The sequence below is a fragment of the Gallinula chloropus genome (assembly GCF_964237585.1).
Source record: "Gallinula chloropus genome assembly, chromosome: 14".
Taxonomy (NCBI): domain Eukaryota; kingdom Metazoa; phylum Chordata; class Aves; order Gruiformes; family Rallidae; genus Gallinula; species Gallinula chloropus.
Window position 1 is genome coordinate 8,472,372 of NC_140099.1, and position 20,274 is coordinate 8,492,645.

A 20,274-nucleotide genomic window follows, 5' to 3' on the forward strand; every position below is an offset into this window, starting at 1 on the left:
CACAACACAGGAGTGGCAATGGTTTTGCTTTCGCAACTGTTGATACCTGTGGAATACTTAAAAATATGGCATGACCTATTTATTTGAAGTACTTGAATATCTCATTGAACTCTAATGTCTTGAAAATATCCTGTTTATGAATGTGGTCCAATTTTTGTTATCTCTGAAACCTATTTGAACCTCTTATTAGAGCTGTGTAATGAGAGCATCAGTTATGGGGCTTAATGCTTGGAGACAGGCACCATTTAAATCTCAGTGTCCAGATAAATTTCTCTCCAAAGTGCCTCCAATTGGACAATTATAAGTTTTAATAATGTTCACATAATGTAGTCATAGTCTCTTCCTGATGGTTCCTCCTCTTCTTCTGCAGCTGAAGCAGGGAGGCAGAGGAGCAGGTGCCACACAAGAACATCAGCAGGAACTTTCCAAAATTAAGTCTGAGCTGGAAAAGAAAATCTTATTTTATGAAGAGGAGCTGGTCCGACGAGAAGCATCACATGTTTTGGAAGTAAAAAACGTGAAAAAGGAAGTACATGATTCAGAGAGCCATCAGCTTGCACTGCAGAAAGAGATCATGATATTAAAGGATAAATTAGAGAAAACAAAGCGAGAGAGGTAAGCTTTTGGGCATGAGTCATTAATTATGGATTTCTTTTTGTACGATGCCTGTGTGGGATGGTATTTCACCTTAACTGTATTCCTTTTTTGAAAAGCCATCTCCAGATTCAGCAGTGTTAGAGTTTAAGTGTTTCTATTTCTCGTCCTTCTCCTTAGGCACAGTGAAATGGAGGAAGCAGTAGGAACAATGAAAGAGAAATATGAGCGTGAAAGATCTATGCTCTTGGAGGATAACAAGAAGCTAACAACAGAAAATGAGAGGGTAACTCTTCTAGGAAACATATTTAAGCAAAAAATAATTCTTACTTACTTTCTGATGTTGAAGTAGTGTCTACTCATTCATCAAAAGAGATATGTGAATGTTCAGGCAATATCTGAGTAAACCAAATGTAGTTTTCACAATGCAAATGTCAGATCTGGCTGAATAGTAACTTTACAATACATTTTTTTGTGGGACCAATTCACACAACTCGGAGGCACCACCTTCTGATTTCTTCATGAAGGCCTTTAAAAAGACCCTGATGGCTTACAGATAAGTCTTATTTCTCTCCATGGTCTTTACACTCAATTTTTCTTTTCCTTTGATATGGATTGTTTCATGTGCGCTGGCAATGTGGTGTTCTTTGCTCAGGTGCTAGTCTCCAGCTCCACAAGGAAAAGAATAATTTCCAGTACCTTGGTCTGTGTTATAACTTCCAGATAGCCCAGGGTGGTCCTTTTTGTTCACGCTCTGTAAATGTATAGACATAAACATATGTAAAAAGTCTGAAACTGACATAACCTGTGAGTGAAATTAATCTTTTGTTTCAGCTCTGCTCCTTTGTGGACAAATTAACAGCACAGAACAGACAGCTAGAAGATGAGCTCCAAGACCTAGCAGCAAAGAAAGAGTCTGTTGCTCACTGGGAAGCTCAGATTGCAGAAATTATTCAATGGTATGTGCTGCTTAGAGACCCAGATGGCCACTTTCAACTTTTGAAGTACTGATTGTCTTTTTTTGTAGGGTATAGCCAGACCCTTTCTGTGTGTCTGGGATCAATGAAAGCATTGTACTTCTGAGTGTTGATTAATAAAATTATAATAAATTCACTCAGGAAGCTGGTCATGATTTAAAAGGTCTGTGTTACCATATAGACCCTCATAAGCTGGACTAGATAAGCACTTGCACTTAAGTCACAGGTCCTTCCCTCTGTTATGAGCTGTTTCAGCAAGCAGTGTGCTACTATTTTCAGCATGAAAGACATTTGGTCACCTATATGTGTCTCCTGCTTGAAGTTCATCTGCTAGCTGAACTAGAATGTTGTTGAAGGCTGGGCCTTGGTTGAAAACCACATTTCTGGCAGTGGTTTTCAGTTGAATTAGTTTCTAGTTTCTGGCTAATGCTTGGGCATTTCAGCTAGTGAGTGGAAGTTGGTATGATAAAGAGATCAATAGGGTGCAGGTATTTGCCTTTCCAGGTGTTACACAAGGACTTGAGGGTTCCTGAGCGAGCAGCGTGCACATCTTGTTGCAAACAATAACACTGAAACTCTTGCTGATGGCAGAAGGAAAACTTCAGTTTCCCTAGCAACTGCCACAATCAAGAGAATCAGATAAAAGAAAAATCTAAAGCAGGCAATCTAAGATGTGTCTGGTTTTCTGTTGCTGGGAGAGTTTTCCCTGTTCTGTCCATTTCTGTTAGTCCCTAAATTGAGTGCAGACGCTCTGATTGCTTGGTGGCTCAGCGTTTGGTGGTACAAGCTACAAAACCATTAAGTAACAGCTTTTTGTAATTGCACAACAGGGTAAGTGATGAGAAGGATGCTCGTGGCTATCTCCAAGCCTTAGCTTCCAAGATGACAGAAGAACTTGAGTCATTGAGAAGTTCCAGTCTGGGGTCACGAACACTGGTAAGAAAATAGCAACCATTTGGGCTGTTCTGGGTGTGTCTCAGCAGCACCATTTTTAGTTTCAGGTATCTGTTCATAATCAGAATTCTCTTCTAGTAAATCCTCTGGTCTGCTTTCTAGTTTGTGTCTATTGCTTGTGAAAAAGGGGGTTGTAGAGAGGTGGGCGATGGTCTCTTCACCCAAGTGGCAGGTGATAGGACAAGGGGAAATGGCACAAAGCTGGGCCAGGGCAGGGTCAGATTAGATGTTAGGAAAAAAAATTTTTACTGAAAGAGTTGTTGGGATGTGGAACAGGCTGCCCAGGGAGGTGGTTGAGTCACCATCCCTGGATGTGTTTAAAAAAAGGGTAGATGAGGTACTTGAGGATATGGTTTAGCTTTAGACCGTACAGAGGAGAGAAGAAACAAATAGCCATTAAAGGGGAGTACAGAAATGCACTCACCATGTTAGATGCAAGTGAATATTTTTAATTGCCCTTACAGTGTGATATGGTTACAGACTAGTGGTGCACTGAGAGCTTGTAGCTTTATATACGTACTGAACAGTGAGACCTTTATGTCATATTTTCCTATACAGTAGTAATACGAATTCCAAAGAAATAAAAACATCCTGCAAAACACAAGAACCCTTGTGAAGGACTTTGGTTCTAGAGATGAAAACACCATTTTACCTTGGCAGGTGCTTGATACCTGCCTAAGGAAAAGGAGAGCTGTTTACAGCTAGGCATGGGAAGCCCACGTCCCTAACAGTGCAAGGCAGCTGTCTGCCATGCAAAGACACAATCTGCTCCTGGCTTATACAGGGAAGTTTTTACTCATCCCTTCCATACCTATGAACAGGGGAAAATAAGAGGAAGTTATGACTTCCTATGAGCTAACATTTGCCTACATCATAAAGGCATGATTATAATGTTGAGAGGGTTAATAGAAAGAAAGATCAGATCAAATGCAGTTGGCATTTACCTCTTAGCTACTGGCAGAATAAAGAACACTGTTCTTTATATTACAACTGGTTTGGTAACTTCAGTAGAACCTCAACAAAAATGCCTGTTGATTTTCATGGCTGTCACTTGCAGGTTCATGTGAGAGGTGTCCGTTAGGGAATATCAAAAGTATAGTCCACACTGAAAAATGCTTGGAAAAGCTCAGAAAATTAGCTTGGTGTGTGCAGATAGAAAGCTTATGCTATTTAAGAATTGTAAGAATTGTTTAAGGAAAGGTGGTAGTCTTGGGTGTCTCAAGATGCAGCTTATTTCATTTTTTCATGCATTTGCCATTCATGATATGGTTTTAATTCAGATGTTTTGTGTTAAATATTTGCATTTTATGTAAAGTCCAGTATGTAACTGTCCAAGTTTTATACTCTCTTCAGTATGGACAGTGAAAACTATCCTTTTTTCAGTGGGTATCTTAGCCAGCTTTCATGCTTGGTGACCCATCTTTTTGTTTTCAAGCATATCTTCATGGTTTAACTGTTATAAAAACTACTCAGTATTTTTGTGTAACAAAGTCTCACCCATCGACTGATTTCCACATAGCAGGTATGCTGCCCATAACTAATTTAAAAGAGCATCCTCTGAAACAGTGTGAAAGCTATTGTACTACTTTGAACCTGAATAAAAATACCTTTAAAGAGTTGATAGTAATATTAAGTCACTGACTGCAACAGGATCCACTCTGGAAGGTGCGGCGCAGTCAGAAGTTGGATATGTCAGCGAGGCTGGAATTACAGTCTGCCCTCGATGCAGAAATTCGTGCCAAACAACTGGTTCAAGAAGAGCTACGAAAAGTTAAAGATGCAAACATATCTCTTGACAGGTAATGAGGGCTTTGGTTCTGTTTGGGCTTTAGTGCACTGCTAGTTAGAATAGTAACTTGCTTAAAATGGCCCCTCGTGCCCGCGATACTGGACTGTGCCAGAAAGGTCCCATTCCACAGGCTACAGACACCTTGAGTAGTCAAATGAGAACTGTAAAAATTTCTTCAAGGAAACATTTCACTGCTGTGAATAGCTTGGTAATAAGATACGGATCTTGGGCACCTGAGGAAAAAAAGCTTAAGAACAAATTCAAAGCCAATTCAATACATTTTCTTAGACTAACTGGAGAGTAGACGTGTTCTTGGGAATTAAAAGCCAAACTACTATTAGAATAACTTTCTTTGACAGATAAGTGCAATGATAGCAGGAATCTCAAAGACATTTTTCACTTTCAAGCAGTGAGGTGCCTATTCAGGGAGAAAATAAAATTAATCAGCCTTTAAAAAATTTAATTAAAAACCATACCACCACTCCTCAAAAAAAAAAAATAGTGCATTTTCTAAAACTCTGAGATGTAGAACCAGACACGAACAACTCTGTGTGTTGGCATTTCCTGCCTTTGAGATGTTCCAGACTGCATTTTGATCATATTATGTTGCTTCAGTAAACTAAAGGAATCGGAAGCAAAAAATAGAGAACTATTGGAAGAGATTGAAGGTTTGAAGAAAAAAATGGAAGAAAAATACAGAACAGATTCAGGTAACTAAAGTTCCTATGTTTTAAGAGAGTTCTGACACTGCTTGTGATCCTGCCTTTCAGCTAAGCCTGTTCTGCTTTGGGTTTTAGGTCTCAAACTTCCGGACTTTCAAGATTCCATTTTTGAGTATTTCAACACTTCTCCTCTTGCACGTGATCTGACTTTCAGAGTGAGTTATTACATGAAATAACTACAAAAGTGTAGTAGCTGATTTATATTTTTATTATATGGAAGTAATACTTGGGGACTATATGGCACATTTGGATCTGGCACGTGAGCCAAATTAGCGTGGCGCAGAATTGGGCATCCAGTAGATGCCACATTGCTTGGCATTTTGCAGGGAAGCTGGTACCTTTGGGAAATAGAAGTTCACATTGACTGTTTCACGTTCTAGCTGCTTTGTTTAGGTTAATCTCAAACATTTGGCTGAATAATACATATTCAGTGTTTTTTGGAAAGGCTGGCACGCCCTGTTACAAATAAGGGATTAAAAGGCCTTACAGTTGGAAGATGCTGCTTAAAACAAGAAAAAGAATTCACACAGTTCAAGGAGTGTTTAAACAGATATGTAAAACTGTTGGCTCCAGATCTTAATGGAGTGGTTAGAGTAGAAGGAACTGGGAAGAGAATCAGAGGACCCGCAGATGTTGGTATAATAAGTTTATCGTGACACACCCTCTGATCCTTAGAAACCCAATGATACAAATCACAGCTCCAAGTGGGCGTTTCAGTTAAAAAGGTTTGTGCATTCCCTGAGGAAGCAACTGTGAAATGCAGCACTGATTCATGTTTCTTTACTTCATGAACTCTTGATCCATGAAGATTTTCTTTTTTTTTGTTTTTTTTTTTTCCACAAGACACATAGTTTAAGATAAAACCAAGAGCTGGAACTGGAAAGAATAATCTGTTTTGTTTCTGGAGCTGAGTTAAAGGGGCTCAGGTTAAAATCTCACCAGTCTGCTTGGTGTACACTTCTGTACACTTCCACACACACACATTCCATAGTCACTGCTGCTAAAAAGAAAGCCTATGGACATGTTATTACATTTACATATATATATATATTTATATATACTTTGTGTATGTGCTGTTCCCAGTGACAAAATGTCCATGCTGGCTTTATTGCTGAAGCAACAAGATATGCTATATGGATGAGGTGGAGCGAAGAGAGAGAAACATGATATATGCTACTGTCTAAACAATATTTTTTTATCTGTTGATCTTGAGATTTTTAAAATGTAGCTTTAAAAAGTACCAGATATACCTAAAACAGTACCACATAGAGTATCAAGCCCATAACTAATCAAGATTCCATTATACAGATACTGCAATAAATATATAGTTGCTATGGAACTGCAGGTGGCATTTTCTGATGAGTTACATTAAAATTGCTAATACTATACCTAATGACTTCCATTAACTTCTTTTTTCACATATACTTATAAAGAAACTCCGTGTCATCTGCTCTAGGTTAATTTAGTTTGAATAAATATTATTTGGCCATATGAAACCTTTTATTTAGCTAGCCTACTGATACTCTATCTGAAGTTTTTCTGTGGGTGATAAGTGATCATTTTTATCCCTCATACCGTTACAACAAAGGATTCTGTTTCTTCTTCATCTACATCTTCTCTGCTAGCCTTTTGGGAAGAAGTAAGTTTTTGCTAGTAGTTTTGTCTTCTTATTTTGTTGTGACCTGTTATAGTGAAAATGGTCTTCTAAAACTAGATATTTTTGCTTCCTTTACTTCTCTATAACTTAATCCACTAAATAGAGCTTGTTTAGTTATTTTTTAATACCTCTTTACAGGCTTACTATTTTATATTTTGACTGAGTCAGACTTAGCATTTTTAAATAGTTCATATTACCTAATGGCACAATTTGATCTCAAGTGGCCCAGCCCTACAAAACCATTCATAACAAAAAAAAAAAAGTAACCAGTATCTGAACATATTTAGTGAGCTAACTGAACTTGAGCCGTTTTCCTGTCTAAACTGGCTGGGAAGTGAATGATTCATTACTTGTTGCCATTAGTGCTAATTACATCATTGATGTGAAGTCTAATCTGATGTTAATCATTATTTTCATGATGTCCTCAGAGTACAGGAATACAGTATCCTACTTCCACACCCAGCTGCTTTAGCTCTGGAATTGTAGCATACTTCCCCCTTGTGCTGGCAATTAGTAGTTGCTAATGTAACTGTGAAATTAGTAGAAGGCTTGTGATGGATGCTAGTCTTAAATTTTGGTGAAATATAAGGCAATGTGATTAAGTAGCTATGATTCTTTTATTGTCAGAGACCAACCTTTTTTAAACTACTCTTTTAAAAGACTGCATAGGACTACTCTTAAGAATTTTTCTTGTGGGATAATTGCTGGCTGCTGTGTGCTAGAAAAATCCAGGTATAGTAAGCTACCACGAGAAATAACCTATTTTATGGACGATTGCCAAGCTTCTCAAACATCACTCCATACCTGCATGCAAGAGATTAGATACAGCCTCTCTGGGCAAGGCTGTTGCAGCATTGATGCTGCCTACTATGAAGTTTTGCATTCAGGACTTGGAGCTTTGCAGCTTTTCTATCAGGTAGCAGGGTTTGTTTTGACGAAAAATTTGGGTTGGTTTTTTTTTCAGAACAGAAGTTGTTAAATGTGTGTGTACTCCATATAGAAATCAGCCTTGTTTTGTTGGTTGGTTGGTTTTTTCCCATTTTTTTTTTTTGATGTGAGAGCACTTCATCAGATCTGTGGTACTCTAATCTAACATGTTTGCTATCACTTTTGCAGACCAGCTCTATTAGTGAGCAGGAAACGCAGGGTCCCAAGTCAGAAGTTTCACCATCTACTTCAGTTGTTACTGCAGAGCAACAACAAGAAGTAAGAGCTGTTATTTTACCCTGAAGAGTAATTCACTAGAAAGTCTCTCTGTCTTGTTCATGATAAATATGTATTGCAGCATTCATTATGAAGAAGCAGGATTGAATGTTGCTTATTTGCAGTGTGTCACTGTTAATTGCACCTGCTTCAAGGACAGTTGCAAGTGAAACCTCTTTGCTGGCTCTGTGTATGTTGATGTACCTCATTTTCCTATGTTTTCTGTATTGCTGCTTGTTTGTTAGTGTGCAGGCTTTCCTGTGAGTGCTTTAAAACACAATCTGTTTCTATTAAATCAGAATGGCAATGTTGATAACAATTAAATTTTTGCTGATTTTTCAAAAAAGAAAAAAATAATCATAAACCAATAAGCTTTGCCACCCCGATCTTGAAACAAATTCTTGAAGCCTCATTTTGCTCAATTACAGTTTTTTGTGATTCAGGAACCAATTCGGCTTCAGAGGATGCCTGCTGCTCCTTCCCCCACCATTCAATCCATTTCTCTAGCTGTACCAAAGGTAGGGGGACTGTGCTAACCTTATTCTAAAGAACAAAGGAAAAAATACCATTTATAAATTACCCCTCCATGTTTGTTCTTGTCCTGTTTGGATTTGTCGTGTGTGTGTGTGTGTTAGGTTTGTGTTTTTAATTGAATGTTTCCAAATGCAAGTTGATGGGCTTTGATTTGTCAGAAGGGATGACAAAAAAACCCAGTTGGCTGTAGGTTTGGGATTTGAGTGTTTTACACAGTTCCTGTTGTCTTGCAGCAGCTTTTACAAGCTGCACGCACTTAAGCCCAGGTTTCATCACGTACACTCTGGTGGGGGGGGCGGTGAAGGGAGATGCTTGCGTTATGCAAGAACAGAAAGTGAAAAGTGTTGTGTTGATTTTTTTATCCTGAATGTATCTTTCAGCCTAAAGCTCACCAGCTCAATATCAAGTCATTCACAAGCCCCACGCAGTGCAGTCATTGCACCTCTCTTATGGTGGGATTAGTTCGACAAGGTTATGCCTGCGACGGTGAGTGAGTTACACTGCTTGTATTCTCAGCAAAAGTGTTTCAGTCCCTGAAAAACTCATCCCAACACACAGATGTGTTTTAAGGCAACTGTTAACTGGGGAGGGAATGAGAGAGAGGGGTGGCTGCCACTGAATGGTTCTCCTTTCTTTTGCAACAGACCCTTAAAGTCACAGAATTAATACAAGCCTTTGTGGTTCCTTTTCATGTTACTGACCAATTCTGGTACCATTTGTGCTATTACAGTGTGAGTTGGGGTAGGCAGGGAAGGCAGGAATGTTTTCTTTAGTGGGGGGAATGTTCTGGTAACGGGAATCTGAGTCTGTTTTGTGCTATCCTGATCATAAACCCTGTATGTCAGCAGGACCATTGGCTAGGTTTTTTGGCCTGTAGCCTGTCTTGCTGTCAGTTTTGTTTAAAATACTTTCTCTGATGCACATGTCACTACTGAATTCTATATATCTGTATCTTGATTAGACACATGAGCTCATGAAGTATTCCCCAAATCTGTTGAAGACACACTCCAGTGTAAATAACCTTACTGTGTTTCTGTGCTCAGCTTAGTTCTTGCTAGTGACACCCTCTCCACTGACACCTTCAGTATCAGGTTCAGATTGCCTCCTTTGCCCTTCAGGGCTTTTTCCTGGCAGATCTTCTGGTGGCAGTTCTTCCCCAGGAGCACCTATTGCGCTGCCAGCACTTGCCCTGGGGCTGCCTTTCTCAGGTTGCTGACAGTCCTGCACTCCTGTTTTGTATCTCTTCCTGCAAGTTTGAAACAGTCTTTTCCCCTCAGTGTAGCTATCAGCTGTGCTCTTTTTTTTCCTCATGCTTTTTGATTAAGCTCTGCATCGTTAGCTTCCCACTTTGCCTCTCCTCCTCCAGAGCTTGATAGCTACAGAAAAAATAAGAATCACATTGACCTGAGAATAGAGATAATTCTGGTAGAATAAAACTTTGTCATGTTCCACTCCCAGTCACTTGCTTTTCCCAAATCTTCTTTTTAATGCTGGAGACTATGGTATAATACAGATGCACTTCCAGAGGCCTGTGGATCTGTCTCTGTGCTATGGCTAGGAGGAAGCACAGGGTAGATCACAGTGCCGTGCTACTCTCCCAATGCCTTCCCAAGAAGCCTACAGGTAGAACTGGGGTGGCTGGGACAAGCCAGACAAAACCTCTCTGGAAAGGTCTGGCCAGTAAACTGAGGGCCAGATGCCTCAATTTAACATTAATTCATTCCAGAGTTCATGTGCTCTGTCTCATGGGAAGTGACATATATACTCTGAGGCTTGGTTCTCTGTGAAGTGCTCTGTGGGCAAGCGGCCTCTGTCCCTGGCTGGGGCGTCACAAAGTTGTGCAAAGTGGTGTAAGCAGTAAGAAAGGATGTGACGCTCTAGGAGTTTGTTCCTTATTTGAACTCTTGTCGTCACACAGTGTTTCAGTCCTTGTTTCCTGGTTTCTACTTGATTGTGCTTTCAAGTCTCTTCCCTGTGTTTAACCCATTCAATTTTTTTTTTGGTCAGTTTAGTTTTACTTTGTCTTTGCTGTATTTTTGCATTCCTGGGTCAAATTAAACACCTACTATATTGTCTGCTATCACTGTCCTGTAATTTTTATTCCTCCTTTATTAATATTTTCTCTCTTCAGTGACTGGGTTAGTTGCCATTTAACACGAGTGAGGCTGACCAACACCCTTTTCCTTCTGGAAAATGCTTTCATAAGTTACCTTGAAATGTGGACTCAGTTCCTGCCCTTTATGGCGGTAATAGGCTTAAAAGAGAAAATAAAAATACTTTGGAGTGTCTCATAAAGCAGGCGTGTTCGCTCCTTTGGTGTAGTGTGCTATTGCAATATTTGCAGATTTCAGCATGATTAATTGATTTACTGAGCGTAAGGGTAGACAGTGCTAATCTCCTGTTATGATTGACTCATACATGCATTTCACTGTGGGTTTTCTCTTTTGTACTTAGTGTGTTCATTTGCATGCCATGTTTCCTGCAAGGATAGCGCGCCTCAGGTCTGCCCCATACCCCCTGAGCAAGCCAAAAGGCCTCTTGGAGTAGATGTGCAGAGAGGAATAGGAACCGCCTATAAAGGTTATGTCAAGGTAATAATAGTCTTTCGTTCTTGGACAAGAGAAGAATGCTAAGCTTGACTTAGAGCTGTGAAGCTTGGAGCCTCTGACTGTGTTTAAACAGATCTCCTAAATTGTGCTCAAGCCTTAAGGCTTTGTGTGCTATCTATGTAACTTATTTAACCTTCATTGCTTTAGATGTGGGAGAAACAGTTGGTTTTACTACAAGAGCTAAAGGTTAGTAGATTAGTAGCTACCGTGTTCATAAGCAGCAGCAGGGGGACGGGGGAGAGCATGCTTTTAGGAAGAATGCCTGTCATTGTTCATGTAAGTATTATAGAAAAGGTAAACTGTCCTGCCGTTTTGGCATTTGTGGAATATACAAGCCCCTTTGTTTGTCCTAATACTACCTGATATATTTATTAAACTGTAACAGGGAATGGTTGAACTTAAGTGAGGAAAAATGATTGCTTGATTACTTGACATTTTTCACTCCGTTTTGAAGGGCAAGTAGAACGTATTCTAATTCCGTTGATCTAAGTATAAGCTTTTCTAAATGTCCCTGCTCTCTCTGTCTGCTGCGTGTGCTTACATTTAATAAGCAATCAGTTATTTATACGCAGGTCCCAAAGCCTACAGGAGTTAAGAAAGGCTGGCAAAGGGCTTATGCCGTTGTCTGTGACTGTAAACTGTTCTTGTATGATGTGCCTGAAGGAAAATCCACCCAGCCTGGAGTTGTTGCGAGTCAAGTCTTGGATCTCAGGTTTGTACCAGTATGACAGAGTAGAAGTCCTCTGTATTTTTTTTCCCCTAACAGGATTATTTATTTATAGTACACAAGAAACTTTTATATCACAAGAGCTCTGGTTTGAGCATACCTGTGTGTTCTGAACACAGACTGCAGCTGAGTTTACTCTGCATGAATGGGCTCAACAGGAAGTGACGAGACTGTGCAGTCACTGGTATTTGCAGTGTTAGCATGCTGCTTCCTAGAATTCCATGTGCATGTATGGAAAGCAAACAGACTTTGGTATATTGGCTTTTCCTCTGTACTCTGACCTCAGCAGTGAGTCACAGATGTTCCCTTAGCCAGTAATTTCAGGAACATGAGAAAAACTGAAGCAGTCTTCAGGAAAGCATTAAATATTTTACACTGTGAGTAGCTCTGACCCTGCCTTCTCACAGGAGTTAGTTTTTCATGGTGAACAATTTCAACCACAGAACACTGTCTACAAAATATCTGAGACTTTCATTGATCAGAGTAACCAAGAAGTTTTTTATTTCAATTTATGGAAATATCAAGGAAGTGTAATGCCTTCTAATGCCACAGCACATTCTGTCTCCATTGAATGTGAAGTTTGCATTCACAGGCACTTTGGTTTATATTTCCTCCAGACAGTAGTATTGTGGGGTTGCACCAGCACTGCTGTTCTGTTTCACATTTATACCCTGAGACCCGTCAGTGTCAGCTCCCTCTGAGTCCCTGGCAGTGGGAGCAAAAACATGGATGTATTGCAAATAACAGCGTTCACGTCAGAACATTGCTTGAAGCAACTCAGGCAGATACTATGCCAACTGTCCCATGCTTTATCTCCTTATTGTAGCTGCTTCTCTGGGTATGTCTTCCAAGGATTCTTAAATGTTTTAACAGACATTAACCACCACAGCTATGAGTTCTAGCATCGGCAAGTTTCGGGCGTTAGTGTCATCTTCACACTAAATTGCCAATTATGGTGATCAACTTGGTCAAATTGAGTTTAAAAAGACTTGTGGAGACAAGCCCTCTGGGGCGGAGCACTCTGAAATGCAAACGTTGTTCTGGTGTCTGTTTATTTTACTGTAATAGAGAATAAAATCTAGCTGTTTTGAAAACCCTTATTTGAATCCCACAAACTATAATTATGTTGCCAAGAGCTTTTTATGTGATTTTTCTTTTTTTCCAAAGGCCCCTCTCTTGCTACACATTGAGGTATGAATTATTCATTTCTAATGTGTCTGCTGGGCTGGAAGAGCAATATTCTTGCTGCTAATCGTAGAATAGGTGTGGCTGTTAAGCCAAAACTACACAAAGCCACCCCAATTAACTACAGGTGGACTGAGTTACACGTACTGAATGCTGTAGAAACTTAACTAAAGCTTGTGAGTCGTTTGAATCAAGGATGGTTAGAGCAGAACAAAGCAGCGGTGGCAGTTGTGACCTCTGTGTGGTGTTAGGAGATTGCAGCCTGTTGAAACAGTTGTGATATCAATTAGATTTCAGTGAATAATGTTGGTGTGTGCATGGATGTGATTCTCTTGCTCTCTTTCTTATTAGAGATGAAGATTTTTGTGTGAGCTCTGTCCTGGCATCGGATGTGATACATGCAACTCGAAAGGACATCCCTTGCATATTCAGGGTATGGCTACCAATTTACTCTTAAAGAAAATACAAGTTAAAGGCCAGTGTTCTGTTTTCATAATGAAACATGTTGTTCATATCTTATGTTTATTGTCATGCAAAAGTGTAAGAATTTACAAGGGGTGCCAAAATGTGTAGAAAACTGATATTCTTACAACTGAATTGTAAAGGAAGTTGTCCTTTTGATGCTTCCTTTGGCTTTCTTTTGTTCTGTTGATTATAATTCAGTTGCTTGAGTATAGTTTTGTCTCCCACTGGTATCACCAGAACCCCTTTTTACCTTCTTAGCTTTGGAGGACTCTAGCTTTAGGAACTAATGATGTAAACAAAGCAGGTTGAAGCTGAGTTGTGCTTACAGATTTTAGTTTGCCATATATTGTCTTGTATAACCCACACACATTTTAAATTTCTGTTTCCTTATTTTGATATTTAACTACTGTAGAAACATTTTAGCATAAGAGAAAATAATTAGTTTAGCTGTAATATCTTGAATGTATGTTCTGAGTGCTGTAATAGATTCACAGAATTGTAGGAGTTGGAAGGGACCCCCAGAGATCATTAAGTCCAACCCCCAAATACTTAGTTTTTAACAATAGAAACTTCTTTCCTAGGTTTTATGGGAAGTGTATTTAATCTGAAATTTTAAAATACAGAGAAGAGTATGTTAATAGCCAATATCTATAATCCCATGCATTTCAATACAGAAACTTGTTCTCAGCGTCTCTGATGCTGAGTCATTTGGAATTGAACCAGTGGAACGTGGAAGCCGAAGAGCTGACAGTCATATGTGATCCCAACCATGTAGTTGGTCAGGGTTTTGCTTAGTTATGTCTTGGCTATTTGAATGCTTCTGTGGTTTTGCTTTTCTGCTTTTTAATAGAAACATTCTCTGCAGTGGATTTCATCTTTTAGCTTTCTGCTACTTTTACCTTTATTTTCATCTTACTTATGTCTAAATGGTTTTATTGGGGTTTTTTTTATTCTCATCTGCCTGTTCTTTTCTTAGATTAGCATATGTGGAATACTATGGTAAAGGACTTCTGAGGGGAGAAAATGAGCTAAGCAGAATTCAGTGGTTGATCCGTTTAAGAATGAGGCATCCATGCAGTTTAGCTTGCCTGACTTGCTGCTCTAATTTCTACCTGCAGATTTTAATTGAAAGGGTGTCTAAGAAAAAGCCCTCTTTTGTCAGATATCCCCATGTAAGAATACTTGTGTGGATAGACATGACAAAATGTCTCTGCAGTTTGATCAGATTATACCCTGCTGAAGAGATCTGATGAATTAACTAGAATCCTGGGGTGTGAGTATACACATCTATTTAGATACCCTGTTGGCAAGGACCAGAAGAGATGCCAAAGTCCATCTCTCTTCTCAATCTAATGTCCTCCTTCAAAAGAAGGAATTTCTAAAGCCGGAAACCAATAATTTCTGATGCAAGGGACACTATTTTCTCAATTTCATTTAATTCTAGATTTGCATCCTGCTGACCTAACAACATAGAGTGGCTTGTACACAGTAGTTAAAACTCTTAGGTGTAACAGTGCCAGGTGTAAAAATGTGCTCCTCCTTTCCTACATGTTCCTTCACATGACATATGATGATGTTGGTGGCCCAACAAAGACCTCTTTTAATTTCTTCTGCATCTTCCACCGTCAGAAAGCATAATACCAGCATGCTGCCAAAGACTAAAATACTGTCACCTCTGACTCCCCCATGAAATCAAGAAGAGGAAGAACTTGTCTCCTTGGAAATGAGGTTTTGAAGCCGGATGTTGGGCCGGCCTTGCAGCCAGACGCTGCAGGCTAAGTGCTGCCGTCAATGCATTTATAAAAATAGCGTCTGTAGCGCAGCCTTTCCACAGTAGCACTTGGAGTAGCCTTGAGTTTCATAGCAAATATTCCTGGATTTTTGGATGATGAACAATGCTAGGTATATTATGGCCACCTTCTCCCATTTTTACCGCATTTGACTGCGTGTAAGGTGCCACCTACAAAATACATGGCACTAATAAATGGTGGTTCTTCAGAAGGAAAACAATAGCTGGAGTCTGGTTTGGTTTTGTTTTCAAATTTAGAGATATTATCCATTATGCCTCCATCCGTCTTTAAAATATTAATTTTACTTCAGACGTGAACAAAGCTTGATGCAGAGTAACAAGATCTATGAGCAATTGCAGTTGCAGACTAGTCCTTTTTCTACTGCTCTTCACTTTCATCTTACTTCTGGAGTTCAATCTCTGACATCCTGTTGTCCCAAGCTTACTTTCAGATACAACTTTTCTTCAAAATTAATCTTACTGCTTAATTTGCTTTTTCGGGAAGTGTATGTTGCATAACCACATCATCCATCTTTGGGGTGATTTTTCTTACCAAGGCATACAGGCTGAAGGCGTATTATTCCATGTGTGAATACTTATAGCCTTCAGTTTTGCACTTTTGCACCTTTTGCTGCTTTTTTTTTTCTGTTTAACTCTTGTCATTCTAAAAGGCTGTTGTGAGGGCTGATACCTGCTGAGGGCCTGTTTCTCTGTGACTGAAAGCATAGTTCCCATGATCTTTGCTCTCACAAAAGGAATGTTAAGAATTAGTACAATGCTTACCTCAGGCAATGGGAAGTTCCTGGATAGTTTTTCTATTCAGGGTATATTCTGCTTAGAGATCTACAGGACCATTTACTTGAAAATTAAGTGAAACCATTGAGATTCTTCTTTTAACATGGGATAGTGAGAGAATACTTCAGTCTCAAAAGTTTGTTTTCCTCCCAAGCTTTTAATGAAGATAGGATGTGCTCTTCCCTTTCCTGGACAAGTGTTTTGAAAATAAAGTGGCAAAATCAAAATCTAGAACTGATAATAGCAATGCCATTGGGTTTAAATGCATCTGACTCTGTGTCACTTTCAGTAAGTTATTAAAAGATGAAGGTTGTAGGGGTTGGGACAAATGATGGCATGCTACTGAAATTCCAGTTCAGAGCAGGAAGGAGCCTTTCTCTGGCATATATTGATTATTGTAGGAAAGGAATGCAATGTTCCTTGCCCACATTTTAGGATTCAGAAATGACTAAGCAAGATGGAGTATATTAAATAAAGCCACTGAAGCTTGTGCATTTTTTCAAAGCACTGTGGCCACCTCAGCTGTGTGCTGTGCTGCATACCACTTGGGTACATCGTCACATCATTATGAAGCAATGTGTTGTACTTTCACAGTTCTGTGAGGTATAGAATACTGACAGAAAGGACTTTTTTTTTTTTCTTACTAATTCCACTTTCTCTATCTGTTAAAAGGTGACAGCTTCTCTCTTAGGTTTGCCTTCAAAGTCTTGTTCTCTACTGATCCTGACGGAAAATGAGAATGAGAAGAGAAAGTGGGTTGGAATTCTAGAAGGGCTGCAGTCTATCCTGCACAAAAACCGACTGAAAAACCAGGTTGTGCATATTCCACAAGAAGCCTACGACAGTACACTGCCTCTTATTAAAGCAAGTTTAGCTGCTGCTATTGTAGGTATGTTTGTTTAAACTTCTTTAAGTGTGTGAGGGCTGTTGGATCTTTTAGATGGGCTTCTGCAATGAGAGCACTGACACCTTGAAATAAATTCTTCAGCTGCATTCCTTCTTAGGAATTTAATAGTGGGGGGAAGATGCTTATCTTGCATTGATACTCAGATTTCTTCATCCACTCAAGTAATACTGTTCAGTTGCTTAAGCAATATGGTATATATCTTTGGTGGCACGCTTTTGAACTGCGTGACTGCATGAACCTAAGCAAAATTGATTTGCTGTTGAAAATCCATTTGCCCAGAAATTCTTCCAGCTGTTCAAAGCAAACAGTCTGTTTTCAAGATAAGATTAAGTATAGCTCAATTAATAGCCTTTTTTTTTTTTTCCCCCTTCTTCTTCCTGGCTTAGATCGAGACAGAATAGCGATTGGTTCAGAAGAAGGACTGTATGTGATAGAGGTGACCCGTGACGGTAAGTAAGGCCATAATGCAGGCAGTAATTGCACACAGAATAATGAGCTCCATAACTTTTAGTGCTGTTATAATATAGGCCCTTCATGTATAGTAAGTATTAAGCAGTCAGTTAATTGATGAAAAGGAAAAGGGAAGGTGACATATAAACATTAATTTGGTCATTATCATTACATTCAGTTGACTGGCTGAAATTAAAGGGATGGGTTACTGATCATATTGTGACACATTCTCACCTTAACTGTGTTCCCACAGCAGGTAGCAAAGTGCTTCAGCGCGCGGAGCATGTGCAGCACACGCAGCAGCAGCTCATGCATAGTGAATTATCGGGCACTTACTAAATAGAACTTGAATTGAGTGAGAAAAACTTGACTTGGGAACAGGCTTGCTCCGACCTGCACCATCAAAGGGCTTAAACTGCTGTGATTTAGAAATTAGTCAGCCAGTGCAAGCAGCTCAAGAGTTTGTAGACTTTCCATTAAAGCTGCTGTGTATCACTGTCTGTTTCTTCCAGAAATGTGACAGCCACTCACATTCTGTTTCGGATTGACAATGACCAAAGCAAATGCCTTGTTGCCTCTTGCTATTATCTTTATTTCCCTGACCCCATGCTTCTTCCTGAACTTGCTTTTTCCAGTCTGTTCTTAATATACTCTGCCCTCTGCTTTGAGAAAGTCTTTCGAAGACTTACCATGTCTGTTCCAGAAATTCACACAGGTACCACAGCAAAGTGGAAGCTGCGTAGTCACTGGGCAGCACAGACAAGCCCCTCTGTCATTGGGTCATTAGGCATCACGGCTAGGGCCTAAGGGAAACATTTTTCCCTTTGGCCTGATACACAAATACAAATAAGAATGGGAGACGTGCCATGCTATGGTGAGGAAAGCATGGAGGCCAAAGGGGCTGCTGGCACATGAGCATGGGTATTGTTTGGGGTCAATCTGTACAAAATGCAATTGTAAACATGTGAAAGCAAAGAAGTTTGGTTAATTTTGCCAACTGCTTCCAAAATAAGGTACTCTTATTTTGACAAACAAATGAACAAAATAATATACAGGAATAATATATTTCTAAGAAGCAACACAGATGTAAAATACAATAATCTACAATTTATCCTCTTCCAAGTTACCCTAGGAAATAATAGTTCTTTCTTTCTCACCAATTTAAAAAGCAGGAAACGTACCTTGTGAAATCCATGCTTTCTTATAGCTCCTGAGGCACTCTAAATTTAGACAGCACTCTAAATCCATACTTTTTGGGGTATAAGAGCTTAACCGCCTTGGCTCTCTGGTAGGATTGTTTCTAGCAAAATGCCTAATGCTTTCTTCATTTGTATGTATAACCTCTGAGCTTATGTTCTTCTGATGTCTTCAACCATAGGGGAATTCAGGATGTTGAGATCAGGGATACAGATTTGTAAAAATAAAAGGTTCTCAGGTCCCTTTTCCAACTTCTGGAATATTCTTTTGACCATTTTTAGTCATCATCATTCCAATTTGAAAATCAAAGTGTCTTTAAATTTAGATGTCATGGAAGAATTCGCATTTCCTTTTTCAGCACAGTTTTAGTTTGTGGCTGTCTCAAGATTGGATGGCAATCGTTCTAAAACTTGCATTCCAATATAAAATAAAGCAGGGAATACAGGTTCTTAAAGACTTACTTAACTTGCAAAATCAAATTAAATCAGGGGTGTGATTTGGGGGCGAAAAGCAACATGTTGCTTCCTCTTACTTAGAAGAAGCCATTGCCCAATTCTAGGGGAAACTGCAGATATTTGAAATTCCTTTTAGCAGTAATAAATGCCATTCCTTTGAGTAAACTTCCAGTGGTCGCTATTCTGTAAGTACTTAGACATAAACATAACTTTAGATGCAAGTAATTCCAGAGATTCCACAACAGCTTCTTGCATGAAAGCAAATTATGTACTTAATTTGAAAGTTCGTTTCATAAAGGAACAATTATCTGCATTACCATGTCATGTACAAATGTGAAAATGAATTACCAGTCTTGGTTTTAAGTTAAAAAGATGTTTTGCAGGAGTTTTCTGTGGCCAGTCCTGTGTCTTAATAGCATTCATATAAATCATAACTTTTTTTTTTTCCATTTTATGACAGTTGTAATTTTCAGTGTTAATTAACTGCCAGCTGCTTATATCAGAGGTCTTCGGTCAGAATATCACTTAGTTCCTGACAAATAAACTAAACTGTAAGCTGGAGCTGGGGGCAGGGAGGGGAGTATCTTTTCTCTGTGGTAGAGTTACAGCAGTTGGTTATTTGGTAGAACATTTCTTCAGACATATCATCTCTGTGCCAGTGGGGGGGGTGCCACAAAAGGACACCTCTGGTTTTGTGATCTGAACACCCAAAGTCTTGTTACAGAGCATTCAGAATCTGCTAACTTGGCTACGTTACTCAACTATTACTGAAAAAATGCATGTTATTTCCAGGCCCTTTTTTTTTTAACTATAATTCACAAATATTTTGAATGCATTCAGTTAGCACAAACATGTGAGTGACATTTTAATACAGTTGGCTTATGCATATTATGTTCTCTGGTTTGGAATTGCTTCATCTCTTACGTTTGTACCCCATGAAATAGTTTCTTCAAAGTGCCTTTTATGCCCCACTATCCCAAAAACAGTTGGGTTCTTTAAAAAAATAGCCCTTCAGATGGTGAAACACCCCACCTTCCATGGGTAACCTAACTAGTCCTTACTGAGAGAAGGCGCTTCTTGCTGCCTGTCCTAAAACTTTCTTCCTACAGCTTAAGCCCATTCTTCCTTATGCTTTCCCCATCACACACAGTGTTTTTTGCCTTTCCCTATAAGGTTTAACACTCACTTAGTGCTCTGCTTTCGTATTTGGCTGAGACATTTGCCAACAGTACAGCATTTTTAGTATCCTCATTTATCAGCATTAA

General features: G+C 39.3%; 1 protein-coding gene across 2 annotated transcripts in view; it reads left to right on the plus strand.

Moving 5' to 3' along the window:
* Positions 1-20,274, plus strand: part of CDC42BPB (CDC42 binding protein kinase beta) — a gene marked incomplete at its 5' end in the record, with an annotated part of 91,651 nt that overhangs the window by 63,087 nt on the left and 8,290 nt on the right. Inside the window, 15 exons of one of the 2 annotated variants that reach the window (XM_084270369.1) lie at positions 371-615; positions 775-880; positions 1,429-1,553; positions 2,402-2,507; positions 4,176-4,324; positions 4,930-5,024; positions 5,112-5,191; positions 7,810-7,899; positions 8,325-8,414; positions 8,811-8,916; positions 10,885-11,021; positions 11,612-11,751; positions 13,303-13,384; positions 16,673-16,889; positions 17,294-17,356. In XM_084270369.1, the coding sequence (XP_084126495.1) occupies positions 371-615; positions 775-880; positions 1,429-1,553; positions 2,402-2,507; positions 4,176-4,324; positions 4,930-5,024; positions 5,112-5,191; positions 7,810-7,899; positions 8,325-8,414; positions 8,811-8,916; positions 10,885-11,021; positions 11,612-11,751; positions 13,303-13,384; positions 16,673-16,889; positions 17,294-17,356 (1,831 nt within the window). The remainder of the gene's footprint in view (positions 1-370; positions 616-774; positions 881-1,428; positions 1,554-2,401; positions 2,508-4,175; positions 4,325-4,929; positions 5,025-5,111; positions 5,192-7,809; positions 7,900-8,324; positions 8,415-8,810; positions 8,917-10,884; positions 11,022-11,611; positions 11,752-13,302; positions 13,385-16,672; positions 16,890-17,293; positions 17,357-20,274) is intronic. The other variant, XM_084270370.1, reaches the window with a different exon arrangement.